At 33.9% G+C, this 17,316-nt stretch overlaps 2 protein-coding genes and 1 non-coding gene across 3 annotated transcripts; 1 reads left to right on the top strand and 2 right to left on the bottom strand.

Moving 5' to 3' along the window:
• Nucleotides 1-278: 278 nt before the first annotated feature.
• Nucleotides 279-6,796, bottom strand: LOC11406771 (cellulose synthase A catalytic subunit 8 [UDP-forming]). The gene is made up of 13 exons (XM_003629745.4): nt 6,563-6,796; nt 5,800-5,906; nt 5,360-5,414; nt 5,098-5,272; nt 4,157-4,426; nt 3,625-3,970; nt 3,352-3,489; nt 2,984-3,109; nt 2,690-2,902; nt 2,156-2,378; nt 1,860-2,062; nt 1,309-1,662; nt 279-1,078 (listed from the first exon to the last, which is right to left on the bottom strand). Exons 1-13 carry the CDS (start codon nt 6,738-6,740, stop codon nt 491-493), a joined length of 2,976 nt encoding a protein of 991 aa, XP_003629793.4. The 5' UTR covers nt 6,741-6,796; the 3' UTR covers nt 279-490.
• On the top strand, nt 6,092-6,163 carry TRNAD-GUC (transfer RNA aspartic acid (anticodon GUC)). Its single transcript has one exon. It is a non-coding gene; the product is annotated as a tRNA-Asp (tRNA).
• Nucleotides 6,797-9,915: 3,119 nt separating the features above from the next.
• On the bottom strand, nt 9,916-17,187 carry LOC120577613 (WD repeat-containing protein 53). The gene is made up of 11 exons (XM_039829263.1): nt 16,859-17,187; nt 16,674-16,773; nt 15,541-15,602; nt 15,253-15,312; nt 14,775-14,834; nt 13,043-13,105; nt 12,806-12,848; nt 11,720-11,797; nt 10,585-10,900; nt 10,353-10,506; nt 9,916-10,250 (listed from the first exon to the last, which is right to left on the bottom strand). The coding sequence occupies exons 1-11, from the start codon at nt 17,015-17,017 to the stop codon at nt 10,161-10,163; spliced, it is 1,185 nt and encodes a 394-aa protein (XP_039685197.1). The 5' UTR covers nt 17,018-17,187; the 3' UTR covers nt 9,916-10,160.
• Nucleotides 17,188-17,316: the final 129 nt, after the last annotated feature.

Raw genomic sequence — 17,316 nt, forward strand, 5'->3', positions numbered from 1 at the left:
TATCTTCCCATTATTTATTGTTGGTTGAAAAAATGTATATAATAATTAAAAACATGTTAAGAAAAATAATAATTAATGCAGTTAAAAATTTACAATCCTATTAAAAAATATCTCAAAATGATAGTAGTATATAGATGAATTCAAATATTTTTTAAGTACCTTTTTTTTACATGAAATGTAAAATGAGTTTGGTCATTCTGTTTAAAATCTTTTATGTAATAAAGGTTTAAACATTCACAAAACAATTTACAGACTCAAGGAATGCTGACATGCTTCAATTTTTAAAAAAATAGGTCAGGTATAGTTTGTCCAAAGCTTATAAGTTATGACATATATTTCCAATCTTAGTTCAATATGGTTACACATTTCAGCAAAGAGCTAATCCTCATGAGTTATGACTCACACAAGCAATGAATCAAATCATTACCCATTTATGCATCTTTTCACATATATATTTACAAAAACTCTTGGTAAGCATCCTTTGAGTGACTTAACAATCTATAGCAACACAAGTTTCAGCTATGGTCTCACTGTCAACTTTGTTCACAAATGGGTCTATCTTGACCCAAATAATAGAAAAGACAGAGGCTAACAACACTGACCACAGAATAACAATGGTAGGAGTGCGGTTTTGGCGCCCCATGAGACCCTTGAGGAATGGATAGAGATGAAAAATCACCCAGAAGGCAAAGAAAACCTTCCCAAAGAGAGGTCCCCAAGACTCATATCCTCCATTAAGTGCATCAGAAAATCCAGCAACAACACCAACCATGTTAATAATGATAAGAGTTGTAGGTGGAATCAAGAGAGTAGTCCACTTGATAATATAAAGTTCACCAAACTCGGTATCCTCAGCAGCCTTGGCAGTGACAGTGAAGTTGGTATCAACACCAGCCAACATCTTAAGAAATCCTTGGAACACAGCAAACAGATGAGCTGAAGAACCTCCAATCACCCAAAACTGCTCATTACGCCATAAATCTTCAATACAAACACCACTCCAACGCAGCTCAAGCACACTTGTCACTATAATGGAGAGGAAAAGTCCAAGAAAGAGAATACTTGCAACGTTGGTAAGCTGTATGCATTTTTAAAGAACAAAGTATTAGTACAATATAAACTGTTCGTTATATATTGAATTGTTTCTATAAGCCTATAAATGATTTTCTTGGTTGTAATTTCAATTTTACAAACTAAATTATATTTTACAAGACAATTATTAGATAATCCATGGGGACTGAACTGAAATTTAACAACTTTCTCTATAATTATGTATGCTAGACCAAAAAGTAAAGATTAAGAGATTACCGTTGGTATGATAAATTTTCCTGTGAGAAGGCAAATTGCTGGCAAAGTACAATAAGCAACTAGAGGAAGGGATGTAAAAGGATAAACAATAGTGTTTATATAAGCCAATCTCTGCAGCCATTTGAGACGGCCTCCTCCAACTGCATACCAAAGGGGGCAATGTCTACTTAAGAAAATTTCAACTGATCCAAGCGCCCATCGAAGGACTTGGTGCAACCGATCAGACAAGTTGATAGGTGCTGACCCTTTGAATGCAGGCCTTAAGGGCATGCAGTAGATCGACCTCCATCCTCGGCACTGCATCTTGAATCCTGTTAAGATATCCTCAGTAACTGAACCATAAATCCAACCAATCTGAAAAGACAAGAAAATAGGTTCATTGATAAAAAAACTAAACTATAGATTAGTTAAAAAGTGAAACATTATGTGTCTAGCTCGAGTGGAATTTTAACAGTTATAAGTACATTAACAAAAATATCATTAGAAAAGAGAAAAGGAAACCATAATCTAAAGATGGACTTTATGCTAGAACATTAACATTTAAGCCAAACCTCTTTCCCCCATTCAGTCTTCTCTTCATACCCACAGCTAATTACATGAATGGCCTCCTTGATCAGCATTGAAGGATCTGCAGATTCTGGTACCCCTCCTCCGTTCTCCATTAATGCAGATTCAATGAAAACAGTAGACAAGCCAAAAGTTTTTTCAAAGCTCATTTGTGAAATTAGCATTGACCTCTCATTCTCATCATAATCTGCAGGAAGAAAAGAAACCAGAAGAATGTTACAGTTAGAAGATTCTGCTTCATGCTTCTCTAAAAATGATAGGAAAAATTAACTGTGCTTACTGTCAATCTCCCTGAGATTATAAATTGCAGCATCAAGTTCTGCCCTCTTTCCATCTCTAGAAACCCTTGACACTTCTTTGCTGGAGGGGCAGCAACAGCATGATGATATTGGTGAATTGACCATAGAAGGTGGGCTATAGCCATAAAGTGCTTGTCGGTTGAAAACACATCCAGTCCCCACATACATTGGTCCTTGAATGCCATCAAGTCCTCTCATGTTTACCTGAAATGTGTATGATTAAAAGACTACAAAATAGGGAAGATTGGAAGATAGAAGACTGTGGCCATGATTTTCACTTCATACATAAAATACAACACAAACGTGCGCGAACAAAATCACTGAATTAGTATTGCTTACAATGAGATAATGTGACATAGAAACATATGAAATGCAATAGAATTGGACTCTTGATCACAAAACACAGAAAAGAAAAGTTTCTTTGCCTTGAAACTAGGAAGAGCATTTATGCAAAATACTTGTTTGATGAGATGAATTTTGTCACATAAGAAAATGATGCTTTGCCATAAACTTACATCAAAGAAAACTGTATTGCGGTTGGCATATCGATCACTGCGATCAATACCATCAAATCTTTGGGGGAATTGTACATAACAAACGTCTCTACCAACTTCTGGATCCATGAGAAAACACATTGCTTCTCGGACAGCCTTGCTGTTGTTAACATAATGATCACAGTCAAGATTGAGAATGAAGGGAGCATTTGTGAGAACTGCAGACACCCTCACCTGGATAAATCAATACAAACATCAAGCATTATAAAATCATAACGACCTTATATGAAACATTATTGAGGTATCTATACATACCAGTGCATTTTCAGCACCTGCTTTCTTGTGATGTTGGTATCCTGGTCTTTTCTCTCTAGAAACATAAACTAGCCTAGGAAGTTCATTTCCTTCGATATCACGAGCACCACTGTGTCCGAGGAAAACCTGGAAGATATTTTGCTTGAAAACTCAGATTTTGCAAAGAATGAGGCAGTCTACGAGAAGTGCATAAAATGAGTGTGTAAATGTGACAATAGTTGAGTAATACCAATCAATCAATCTTGTGAGCATAAAAGTTTTCCATCTGATTTTAATCTTTGATACAAAACCACTCAAAGTAATTTATGCCCATCATGATCAACAATTTAGCTTTGAGAATTGATTGCATACAGAAATAATGGACATACCTGAATCATTCCAGGGTGATCACGTGAGTTATTGCCAGGCCAAGGTGTTCCATCTTGCATCGTCCATCCTTCTTCTGGTGTTTTCTGGGCCTTAGCTACCATAGCATTAACACGTACTTTATACTCTTCATATTCTCTCTGACATAATTGAAAGGTAATAACGGAGATGTTTCACTAAGATACTCAATTCATGAAAAACTAATAACTACTTCAGTTTGGTCAACCAATTAGTTAAGTTACAAATGAAAAGAGGAAGCTTCACATGTTTATTACCTTCATTGCTCTACGTTCTTTTACAAAAGAAGGTTGCACTTTATCTTTAAGGTAGTCAATTTTTTGTGAGAAGTAATACTCAGGTGCTCTAGGTTCAATTGAAAACTTTTTGCAAAATGGCACCCACTTCTTTGCAAATTCAGCTGTCTCCACAAGAGATTCAAATGTGAGCATTGCTGCTCCATCATCTGACACATAACAAGATACTTTATCTACTGGATAGTCAACCGCAAGGATAGAAAGCACTGTATTAGCTGTAATCAGTGGTGGTTCTTTCAAAGGATCGACTGTACTGACAAAAAAATCAACAGAAGCAAGTCCAGAGGGTTCACCCTCTCTTTCAAACCTGTCATGGCATAAATATAGAAGTGTACATCAGAATCCGAAGTGCATGCTCAGTTTCAACTCTGACATTTATTTTAAGTATAGTTTACCATGTTAACCTTCACTTATTATACAATATATTATGTTCAAGTCATGCTTAAAGAACAAGGCATAAGGATCCAAATATTTTAAAACTTTGTGTGTTTACCTTGCAGAGAGGTTCTCAATATAAGTGTGTCGATTAACTGGAGACCATTTAGGGAACTGATCCAACACCCAGGAAAATGCAAACCAAATCTCACATATAATAGATGTCAACCACAGAGGAAAAGCACTTTCAACAGGATTTGTAACTCGATAATGGAAGAAAAGACCCAAGATTACTAGCCGCACAATTATCACAGTTCTGTATGGTGCGAGTTTGGACTTTACTATTGGCATAAGTACTGAAAGTGGCAGAGCAGCAGCATCTGTGGACCTGCAAAGCAGATCATGCAAATTACAGAATGAATATATGTTGTTTTTTACAGATTCAGAATCAATAAGCATTTGATGAACTACATATTCCGAATAAAATTGATAGTCTTTCAGGTGCAACCTGATGGTTTAAAACAATTTGATGAACTACTAATTATTAATATGTGCAAGTAGATAAAAAATTGAACATTTCAGCAACTTCTGTTTGCAATTCTCTATACTGTGGAAGATGGTCATAAAATAAATAGTAGAAGTTCATTTTTGGCACACATAAAGACTGAAGGTTAAAGTGATCTTTTTCTATCCATCAGCTTCTGACAATTGCATTTGTGAAAAAGAAAATGTCTGGACTGCTTTTTCATCTCTTGGTAGGAGAATAAAATGTTATTATTCTGATTCCAGCTTATAAGTATGTAAGAATGGTCACAGATTTTGTAAATTAATAAATCTTTTTGTTTTGTTTTTCATTCCACTCAATGTATCAAACCAAACCATAACCGTGCCTCGATTTACTACTTGAGCTCCACACAAGGGGGATATCTATCATGTAGCTTCTCTTAATGCTAACCTAATTAAGGTCTGAAATTTTTTGTCAACTTATTAAAACTACTATTGTAATACACAATCTGTTGTCCATTTGAGGAACTCTATTTCATTTCTCAATGAACTTACCGAATTTCTTCCATCTGCTGCTCCGGTGGAACTGCAGCCTCATTTTCAGCTGTAGGTGCATCCTTTTTAGTCTTGTTCTTTTTGTCTTTCCCCTTCCCTTTCCCCTTCCCTTTCCCTTTCCAGCCTTTCATTCTATTTTTCCATTTTGAATTCCCAGATTCTTCATTTACTTCTTCTACAAGAAAAACCATATTGTTAAAATCAATGATTATTTCTAAATAAATTTTACCAAAATATATGATCTAGAGTCTCTCTCATTTACCAATATCAAGTGAGGACACTGTACTGATATGTCTAGCATGAAGTCCCCCACCATCCTACAAAATTCGAGATGTGGTTGTCACTATATATTCCAACAAGTTAACAATATTCCAAAATAATAAACATACTAAGAGTCTGTTTGGATTGTCTTATTTTAGCTTATCTACTGACATAAGCACTTATGACGTGTTGTTAAGCTGTTTTCAGCTTATGTACATAAATTCACGACGATAGCTAATGAAAACAACTTATAACTTACACAAAAAACAAATTGACTTTATGTTATCATGTGTAATAGAAATATAGTTTATTCATAAGCGCTTAAATTACAAGTGTTTAAGCTATAGGTGTAAGTTGAAAAATAAGTTGTTATCCAAACATTGCCTAATTTCAGATTTCTCATTTCCCTCAAAATTCCAATAATTCACAGTAACACATTACCTCAGAGTTATTGATCTGGGAAGCCATTGTAGATGGATTTTCATGAACCATGATGTCATCGTCGTCGTCTTCGCGCTCATCATCAACATTATCATTATTTGTTCTCCCTACACAAATATACGGTTCTTTAACACAATGAGTAAATCAATTGAAGTAACAAACTTTCGCAGATTTTCGATTTCAACACGATTAAATTATCGTGCAAGGTGAGAGCGCGAAACGCATAAGAATGAAATGTGAGAGAACAGTCACAGGGATTTGTATCTTAAAATATATTCATTATCATAATTGAGTCGTTGTAGTATAGTGGTAAGTATTCCCGCCTGTCACGCGGGTGACCCGGGTTCGATCCCCGGCAACGGCGTTATTTTTTTTTATTTAATTTTTTAATTATTTCTATGATCGGGTGGGCCCGTTTCTTTTTTCTGTTGGGACCCATACGAAGTATGTTGAGAACAGCAGCAGTACAATACCCTAAAAAAAATGCATGATTAACAAGGACTTTTTCTTATTTGTGGTTAAAAATTTAATGAATATAAGATGGTCATATTAACATTAGTTTTTTCTTGAAAAATTTTCATATTGGTATTTTCATAGAAAGAAAGAACAAAAACTATCATTTCATATAGTAAACATAAACGAGAAACCGTAACATGTAGATTGAAATTAGGAGTATAGAAAGAGTTACAAACCCACATATATAAATACACAAATAATAAACGTTTGCGTTGAAATATAGTAATGCACACATAAAAAAGATTACCTTCATAGGGAGTGCCACACTTAAGACAGACCTTATGTCCCTCATTGATTTCATGTTCAAAACAGGCCTTACAAATTGGGTAGCTACACTCATGACAAGCCACAAACAATTCCCCATTCTCACTAAGCACTAGTTGTTCCCCACAAATGTTGCAGAGGGAAGCACCAGATGGCATCATTTTTGGTTCAGCAATATGTCCCTCTGACTATTTGATTCTCAATCTATGCTCATATGGCATTTATATCAAATATAATTAGCCTGTTGGAGTGGTTTGATATTGCAATTTTTTTAGTACTGTGTAAAGTGGTGGTGAGTTATTTTTTTGAGGTTGAGTTGTTAGTGTCATGGTTTTAAGCGACACAAAAAGGCACCAGCTGAAAGAGATAGAGAGTTGAGAAGCAACGTCAATTTTTTCTCATGATGAAACGAACAATGTTTTATTTTTATCACTTTTTAAAAAGTTAAATTTATTATTTTTCATCATTTTTCAATACTATATTTTTATTTTTATCTTCTTATCCAATGCTCCAAGGGCAATGGTTATCATTCTCCTATATTATATTATGATCTTCATACAAATAGTCCAATTGGTATTCAATTTTAAGGATCAGCTCATTTAAAGTCTTCATATTTATGTCGCACATGTACAACTCAAATGGTAAGATGTTTTCGAACCTGCAATTCTTCATTTTTTTAGCACTTTATGTGTGTAAGTTAATCATCGATCTTTTTAAAACAAAAAGTCTTAATTTTTCACAATTTATACATATATAATTTTAGTTAGTTTAATATATTATTCATGAATTTTGAAAATATTTCACAAGATAGTCAGAAATTATAAAACTTTAACTAAAAAGGCTATGAATTTTTTTTTTTGAAAAGGCAAAAATGAAATTATATACCAACAACGGAATCGCTTCCTCGGCACAAGGTGTGCCTGCAGAAGCAATCAAAGTTTAAAACTAGAAATTAGTATTTCCTAAAATATAATAGAAAAAAGATATGCACCATCAACATAAACTATTTTTACACTGATATTCAATAAAAATTAAGTATGTATTGGTTATTTTAAAAGAGAATTCAGCAACAGAAAAAATTAAAAGAGATTACAAAATAGATCTACCGTTAGTCACTTTTAGATTAAATGCTTGTCTAGTATTCTTGTTTTAAAATATTAAGATTTTTTATATTATGATGATGATATCAATAAATGCGCCTATAAGACCATGTATGTTGCACACAAAAAATGTTTTGTTTGTCTGCTGTCATTGTCATAAAAATATGTTTCACTGATATGATGCAAAGTTGACAGATAACACACAACCTCCAAACAATGCATATGAAGGAAAACAATTACGTTCATCAAAATATGTATATTCAGCTTACAAAACACACCCTTATGAATGATCTGCACCTATCAAACAAAACTATTTGAGTATATGATAGAGAATCAAACAATTGTTGGTTGAAGGTACCAAATTGTTGCGACCGCCGACAACACCAAATCATTGGGAAAAAGCTGGGTTGACATCCAACCTGCACAATTTGCTGATCAAGTTATAACTGACCAAGTGTGCAGCCAACACACAAAATTTCTCACAATCACTTTCAACATATGTAAATGGGGATATCTTTTAATTTTTTTTTAATAAGTTAATATTTGTAAACTTTATCATAAAAAAACAATTGTAAAAGTTTGGTATAGTGATAAAAAGACATATCTTAAACCTTAAAGATTTGAGTTTGAGCCCCACTAACACTCTTAAGTTACCCTAAAATTTTTCCTATTATATACTAGGACATCATCCCCTCACCCTAAAAAATTTTCCATAAAAAAATAATGTTTCTTTACCTTTATCAAAACAAAATGTTTCTCTTTCCATAAAAAAAAAAAAAAAAGTTTGTCCACAGTCATTAATATTATCATAAAAATGCAGTGCTCTCTGCAATGATAGATAGCATGCAACCTCCAAACAATGCATATTGGGCAAACGATATACGCTCATCAAAATATGTATATTTAGCTTACAGAACAATTTGAGGTATTCTTTAAAAAAAAAAAACAATTTGAGGTATATGATAGAAGATCAAACAATTGTTGGTTAGACCATTTACAATGGTAAAACAAATTCAACAACCTTCAACATCCACTTTTTCAATTTCCAACACTCCACATCATTTTCTCTCTCTTAATTCAACACCCTTTCAATTTTTACCTCTCCAATAGTTTTTCATTCAACACCCTACCCCACCACATTTTATTTCTTATTCTTATTTAATTTTATATTTTTGTTTTTATAATTACATAAAATTACAATTATCGATTATAATTAAATTAAAATGAAGAAACACTTAACAATTTTTTTTTAAAAAAAAACAATTTATTTAAATAATTTATTTTTATTTTCTTAACATAAATAAAATGCAATACAACAAACTAAATAAACACTAAAACTTCAAAAGAAAGGCTAATACAAAGCTAATAATAAGATTAAGAGAGTGAAAAACTTAATTTTTTTTCTGTGTCCAAATCAAATGATTTAAGTCTCTATTTATAGAGAAAAAAAAATCACGAATTTTGGTGAAAAAAAATAAAAATAAAAATTATTTGCAATGAAATAATTGAGTCCAAAGTATTAAGAAGATAAAAATTCAGCCAGCCAATCACAATTCAACACGTGTCAGCCTTTTATCCAAAATCTCTTCTCTCTCCGCGTCTTCCTTTGCGCGACGCGCCTTGTCGGCGCGTGTGTTACACGCGCTCTGCCTGGCAAACCAAAACGCGCCGCGTGGCTTCCCCGTCAGATCTTAAACATGTTGAATCAATTAATCACCTCTCTCCTCTTCCCTCAAATTCAATAAGGCATTGCAATGGTTTCAACCTATTGAATTTCAGATTCAATAGGCCATTGTACATGGTCTTAGAGGTACTAAACTGTTGTGACAACTGACAACACTAAATCACTAAATACACGATGAAAAACAACACCCTACTCTAAGCAATTACAGGTTCTTGATCTCGAACAGCCAATGACGTTAGTATACATCCATACAAAGGGAAATTCTCCTCCACCGCAGAGCTCAAAACTTGACAGAAAAAAACTGTTAACGGAAGTTCCGGTAGGATATCGGCTGGAGAAAAAACCGGCTTGATTCAAGGGGGATTACCACTTAATACCCCTCGGGAAAGCCTCACAAATAACACATTTCACCAGCATTTTGAACTTCAAAATTGTAAAAGTCAAGACAATTTAATTTCTTTAATTTGCAATATGGTAATTCAAACACTTATATTAAAGAACACCATTCAATTATTCAATCTACCAAATTATCTTTTAAAACAATCAATCAAATTCATGAAAGACCTACATATAACATTAAAATCGTTTCATGGTGCATCAAAACACACATAAAACCTTCAAAATTGTGGTGCTACATTAATAAAAAAAATAAATAAAAAAATAATAATAATAATAATTGACTAATGCTCTTCAATTTAAGCAGGTATATCTAGACTAAAACCCCATGTGCTTTTAAGTTGTTGAGCATGATCTCTCAAGTACAACATAAAAACGTTTTGATTACTCTCAGCTTGAAACTATGTTAAAGAATGGACCTTTACGGTTTTAGATGTGTCACACACAACAAGGTTGTCTGTATCAGCTGAGGTGGTACATAGCCAATTGACCTGCAAAATAAAATGTATAAATGATCATGGAATAGACAAATTTGACACAAGAGGAACAAGTTACTAGCAAACAGAAGTTCCAATGAAATGTACAAAACTCACCTTTTGGGGTACACCAATGTTCAAATGTAGGATATCATTGTTGCCGTCACTTGACCCAGCATCAGTATATCTGGACCAATTCCATACCTTCACCAACTTATCGTTTCCCCCAGATATTAAGAATTTCCCTCTTTCCCCAAACATCGAAAATGCCCTGTGTCACCCATATCAAGTTAGGGGCCAAGTTGAAATTAGTCTAACAGTTAATAAATTAGAGATCAATTGAACTCACAGGCTAGAAACAGCTGAAGTATGACCACCTATAGTGTAATCAAACTGCAATCTCTTTTTTACATTATCATCTGCATCTGTATTGTTAGACGAACTACCACCTTTTAATCTTGATTGTGATCCTTTTCGTGTATTCGAAGAGCTTTTTGACCTTACAGCAGCGATTTCTGATTCAATATCAATCACATTGATAACATCACCCCCTGCAACAGCACATATCTTGCCTAATTTATCTACCATGTCGATTTCGGGGACAGCTATTGCATGAATCAAGGAAGGATTGAAACACTGCCCAGCACCGCTATTACTCACATTACCTGCAGTGAAGAAAGGACAGCATTAGCAAACTGGGTAGTTTTCTTTTCACATTTGTTGCCACTCACTTATTTTTACTGCATATATATTACTATTACCAGTGTTAAGTGTATGCATCTGTTCCAACCTATAAAATGTAGAATTCAACTATAAAAACCAAATTAAAAAAGGGATCACTAACTTACATTGTATTATGCACCAGCCGAAAGTTTAGTTATTATCAAAGTACATACACGTATGACTCATGTATAAATGTATCCGAACAAAGAAAAGAAAACACCACCATAAAAAAAATGTAAAATTCAACTTTGAAAACAAAATTAGCAAAAAGATCATTAATTTACGTTGCATTAAGTATCAGCCGCAAGTACGGTTATTAACAAAGAACATGCATGCAAGCCGCATGTCTATATGTATCCAAAACTCCAATTTTAATAACAACTATATTTTTTTTTCAAAGATGTACCTGCTAACTGCATGTAACTTGCACACCAAGTCACTAGTAATAAACCACCATTTTTGTGTTTTAAATTGCATTGGTAATATTTTTAACCAGTCAAAGCTTTTCAATCTATCTCTTCTAGAATCATGGTGAAGGATAACCGGTTGCACAAGCCTTCAACAAGAATCTAAAACAATTATCATACTAAAAAGTTTTCTTTTGCTACTTGCGAACAACAAAATAAGTAGGTAGAGATGTGAACAGTTGTATTATTGCAAAAATCAAAATACAAAAACAAATGAAGGCTATTATTTAGATAATTCTAGTTGTCTCATTCAGAAATACATTAATAAAGACAGACATTTACAAAAAAATATACCAAAATTAAGTACTTTGTAGGGGCGCGCTTTGGAGAATTCCCACAGCACAAGCGTTGAATCAAGACCTCCACTAATTACTGGGAAAAAACAAACATAGGAGTCAACATTCTATACATAATGAACACAAGTTTCTAGAAGACTAGCATAAACCTAAGACCAAAAAGTTTTGTGAAATTTAATTATAAATAAAAACCTATGCGCATGCAAATTCTTTTGATTAAGTCTCTATGTAATATTTGTTAAAACTTTCCTAAATATCTTTGATGTATTTTTGTTAGAACTTTCCTATATACTATTTTCTATAACTTTTAACCGTGAGTAGCTCACATCTCTTGTTTATGCATGTACATTATACAGTTTTTAAGCACACAAACTAGGTTATTTAAGGTGACACAACAGTGCAAATTTGAACATCATAACATTTGCAAAAGGAATCGAAATCAACCCTAAAAAGTCTACAAGTGACTTTTGATTAAATAAACTGGCCTGCCAGGTCTGCGCATGAAACTGCAATATGAGCACTTGTAGAAACAAGAAAATCACAACAACCTAACTCGGGAGTTAAAGTACTTTGTTTTGTGTTGTTCTACATTGGCACAATAGTCTGATTATCGGTGACAACGACAGAAGCAAGAACACTTTGCTTTGTGTATTCTACATTGGCTTTATAGTCTGATTATCAGCGAGGTGACAATGACAGAAGCAATAACAGCCAGGAGTTACAGTCAGTTTGCTACAATCAATGATTATGACATGGATATATCGATTTCTGTGTGACTGCTTCTGTTTAAATACAGAAAACCTCTATAAATCAGTGTTAGAACAATACCAACTCAAGAAGAAAATGTTGTAACATCCATGTCAGTTTCTTTCTTCATTTAAATATTTTGAATGAATTTTTTTTCTTAAAGTGTACTATAAATAATTCACAGAAAAACTGCAACAACTTACAAAAGTCTATCTCAAACATGACAGTCATATCTTATTTTCATTGGAAACCATAAATTTTACTATGAGGGGTAGGAGGGGGAGAGAGAGAGAGAGAGATTTATCTGGGAAAAATAAGCAAAACTTTATTTGACTACCTTCCCAAGATCTCCAAGGAAGGAATTCCACAGTGCTACATATCTACATTACAAGGTCAAGGTGAAATGAACAATATTAAGATATCAAATTACTCATTAACTTTAGATGAACAAAACAATAGTAGGAGGAAAAATCGCACGTGGAAAGATGAAATATTAGTGGGTTGAAATAAAACTTGTGATTTAATGAATTGGCAGCCATGTAGTAAAGAATAGCTAAAAAAACAATAAGGATACACTTGTATGACCAGTTTCGGCTCGTAATGTTTTGTAAAGGCAGTGCTGCCTGATGTCAATTATCTGTCAAAAGAAATTACAATCAATAATTATGAAGAAAATAAAGATGAAGAATGCAACAATAACTCAGGTTTTCTGAAATCAAAAGAAATAAGAAAAGGAAAAGTGCATAAAAAATAAACCACGGTACAGAGGAAAAGAAAAAACAAAATTTCTAAATAATATATAAAAAACTGTATGTTACCATGTTTTGTGGCATGTTTTGATTCTTTTAGAATACAATGCAAATATGGTATCTTTTGAGAGAATAAATTAACATTATCAGGAAACTGGGAATCTCTTGACAATATCACGCACACTTATATGGTTATTTTGAGAAAAGATCAATAGTTAGAGCTTTTAGTTTGATGTCACCATTTCAAGATAAAAAGGGCAACCTAGTGCTACAAATCTCTAGCCATAGTGGGCCTAGGGAAGAGTTGCGCCCGTTGTAAGTCTATTATAGATAGTCCTGCCATTTGTAAGAGACTGGTTTCACAACTTGAACCTGTGACTATCTAATCTCATTGCAACAACTCCAACCTTTACATCAAGACTCTTCGTCAATAGCAAATAACAAGATGTATCCAAAAGATTTATGGTGCCCAAAGGAGATTAAATATATTTGAGCATGATATCAAGGACCGTTTACCCCATAAGCTTAATGCACTAGGAGAAGGCCCGTGAATGGTCTTATGTTAGCATACCTACTATTACCAAGATGGCAAGATGGACAATAAAAATTTGAAATGGAGCAAATGAAGGACGTACACGTGAGCAGAAGAAACACTAACTTCATGCAACCACCTGCACATGTGGCAGCATAGCAGAGGAAAGACATAGTCTGTTAGAAAGAGGAGGAAGGAGGAAAACACAGGGAAAGAAATGAGTGAGAGGGTTGGAGGGTAAGACCAACACTGACAAACTACCTCGATAATCTCCATATTCTTTTACTGAGTTGACATAATTTTTTTCCTATTTCGGAAATCAGAAACTCTATTGATCATAGTGTTACTTAGATATCATATCAGATAGGAAATAACTACCTATTTCTAATTTCTATCATATTTTTCTTGTTATTCTGATCAAGTTCCCATTTTGTGCAACTTTTGTGACAACTATCTATTTCTAATTAGAAATGACTGCCTATTTCTAATTTCTAATTTCTAATTTCTATCATTTGATATTTGCACAACCATTTTGTGACAACCTTCTTTTTCTCTCTTCTTATTGGTCAAAAATAACAAAGAGAGAAAAAGGAAGAGAGAGAGGGATAACACAATGTGAGCATGAGAGAGAAAGTTGTCCAAAAGTTGTTACAAAATGGTTGTACAAATATCATTTCTCATCCAACTCTAACCCACTCACCCCATGCAAGAGCCCTCTGGGTTGAACTGTTGAAGACAACTTGAAGTATGAACAATAAACAAACTCATTATACCTGGTATGCAATTTGACTTCATTTTAGATCGAACTCGTGACATTGGTTACATAAACTCCGGTACCAAATGAAGGATCAACTAATTATCTCAAAACTTAAGCTATGGTATTAGGAGTGAATTCATGAATGGCTTTTAGATCTCTTACATGTTATAAGTGGAAAAAAGATATATTCATATGAGTCGATAAATGTGGTATTAGTATTACACAAGAGAAAATTACAACGCACAACAATAATAAATGCGAGACATACCTTCACCTCGCCACTATCATCTGCTGCAGCAAGAAATGAGGACTTTGAGTTGCATGTAACCTGAAAAATCACACACATAATTGTAATATAAAAGAGGCGTGTACAAGTGACTACAACTTCGGGTATAATGCAGTAATCTAGATTCACGATCCCAATGTCCTTTATGAAACAAGACCACATGCATAAATAACCTCTTGATAACTCAATTGATTGATTGTTATTGTAATCAAGCTATAAATAAGACATCAAACACGCAGCCACACATAAAATTTATCTCAAACTCTGTTTAACCACGGTACCAAAGCAGTGCTGAACTCAGACTCAATGACCTAATTAAGCACTACTTTGCTGCTGGTTTGTGACCTTTATTTGGTGTCTACTTTTACCTTGCTGTAAATTCAGATGGCAGTAGGAACATTCAACAATATCAAGTAAATGCATAATAACATTAAAATTGAATACAAGTCCTACTATCTACCTTGTTTATCTCCTCTTTGTTATAATTATAATTCTCCAGTGGCTCCCATTTAGTGGTGGCCTTCAAAACAGAACACAGTATACAGAAAATCAGTAATATAAAGAATGATCTTTCTAAACAATGTAATGTGCATACATACATACATACATACATCCTTGATATGAAAATGAATAATTCAATAAATGTGATGGCAGGTGCACTCAGGTAATATAAGGAGAGAGGGGTTTCCCGTAAATGAAAATAAAAAGTACTGAAATCAAACATCTTTGGAGCCTATAAAATGCTTACCAGACGCACATCAAAACATTTGATTTCCTTTCCTGACGAGACATAGATATTATCTTCATTCCCTGATTCAAGGGACAAATGTTTGCAAAAGATATAAGTAAACTTATCCACTGGACACAAATTGGATGCCTCCAATTTGCATACGATAGTTCTTTGTTTTATATAAAAATAAGAAATTTATTATGAAAAGAAAAAAATCTCAGAAGAGAGGGAAGAAGTAATTGTCCTTAACATAAGAACAAAACACAAACAGAGAGTCCCCTCAAAGAAAAAAACACAAACAGAGAGAGAGAGAGAGAGAGAGTGAGAGAGAGAGAGAGAGAGAGTATTGGTGGAGCAGAACATTCAACCCCTCAACGTATATATGCCGCTAGGAAAACGGCATACAAAATGGTCATGTGTGCATTCCATGAATAAAATGAATCACACCTTTCAAAATAAGGAACTTTCTATGTAATTTAAATTCTCACGCCCTTTCACTATTGATCACTGGATTCTGTAAAAAAGATTCATTTTACAATCATCCAATGATCCATCATACTGTCAACTGGGGAGGGATAACGCAAGAAAGAGTTATTGTATAAATGCCCAAATGGGAATAGCATCAAAAGAAAAAAATTATACTGTTGGCGGTACTCAATAACTCACTTCTCCAGGATACGAAGTTACGAATATCACATAGTTATGGACAAAAACATAGTATCAGAGAAATTTTTATTGCATATACACGTGAGTTAATTTTCTAAGGTTTAACACATTAAACCACCCATTAACTTTATATAAAATTCATCCCCGTGAGCTTAGCTCAGTTGGTAGGGATATTGCATATTATATGCAGGGGCCGGGGTTCAAACCGTGGACACCCCACTTCACCACAATTAAATTGTGTGAGTTCTAGCCACTAAGCTACTTGACCAAAAAAAAAAAAAAAAAACTTTATATAAAATTCAATTATTGTGTTATAACTATCCATCACATTGATCATGTGTCAGCTAAAAGAATATTAATCTTCATACATACATATATAACAATGAAGCACAAATCATTTTTGTATTAATGTGAAATTTTGCAAGTATCTGCATGACAGAGACTTTCAATCAAAAGTAGATTTTGGTAAGCAATGATAAACAGACCTGACTTAAAACACAAGGAAAGAATTGGGTCGTCGCTAACATCCATAGCGATCTGCGGTTCGTCATTGCATCGTAAATCAAACCAGCAAACACGACCATCCTATTTGATATAGAGAATGAAATTGATATGAAAGGAAGCAATGATGAAGGATAATAAACCCTAATTAAGAGATAATGGAAGTGACCTCGCCGGAAGTGACGATGATGCGAGGGTTTTGAGGAGAGGCAATGCAGCAATTAACGCTGTCTTTGTGACCTTTCAATCGTCGAGCCTTCAGCTTAGTTTCGGGAGGTTGGAGATTAAGCGTACGCTCAGCCTCTGCCTCCACCGGCACCGATGCCATTTATGCTTCTTTGAAACCTAAATTCGCGGCGTGTGTATGTATGTATCTATAGGTTTTAAGAGGAAATGGAAGGAACAAAAGTGTTGTTGGGTTTGGAATGTGATATTGAAACCGCGCAACGCCGCACTCGCACCGGACATTGCTAAACACAGACTGCTCCATTTCTTACCGCTAATATTTTACTCTCTTTTTTACCAACCAATAATATTATAAGAGAATTGTTGTTGCGATGAAGCACATAAATAAAATACATTTTTGCCTCTTCGACAGCTAAGTGCTGAGGAATTCAATAATCAGCT

Source organism: Medicago truncatula, chromosome 8 (assembly GCF_003473485.1).
Source record: "Medicago truncatula cultivar Jemalong A17 chromosome 8, MtrunA17r5.0-ANR, whole genome shotgun sequence".
Lineage (NCBI taxonomy): Eukaryota > Viridiplantae > Streptophyta > Magnoliopsida > Fabales > Fabaceae > Medicago > Medicago truncatula.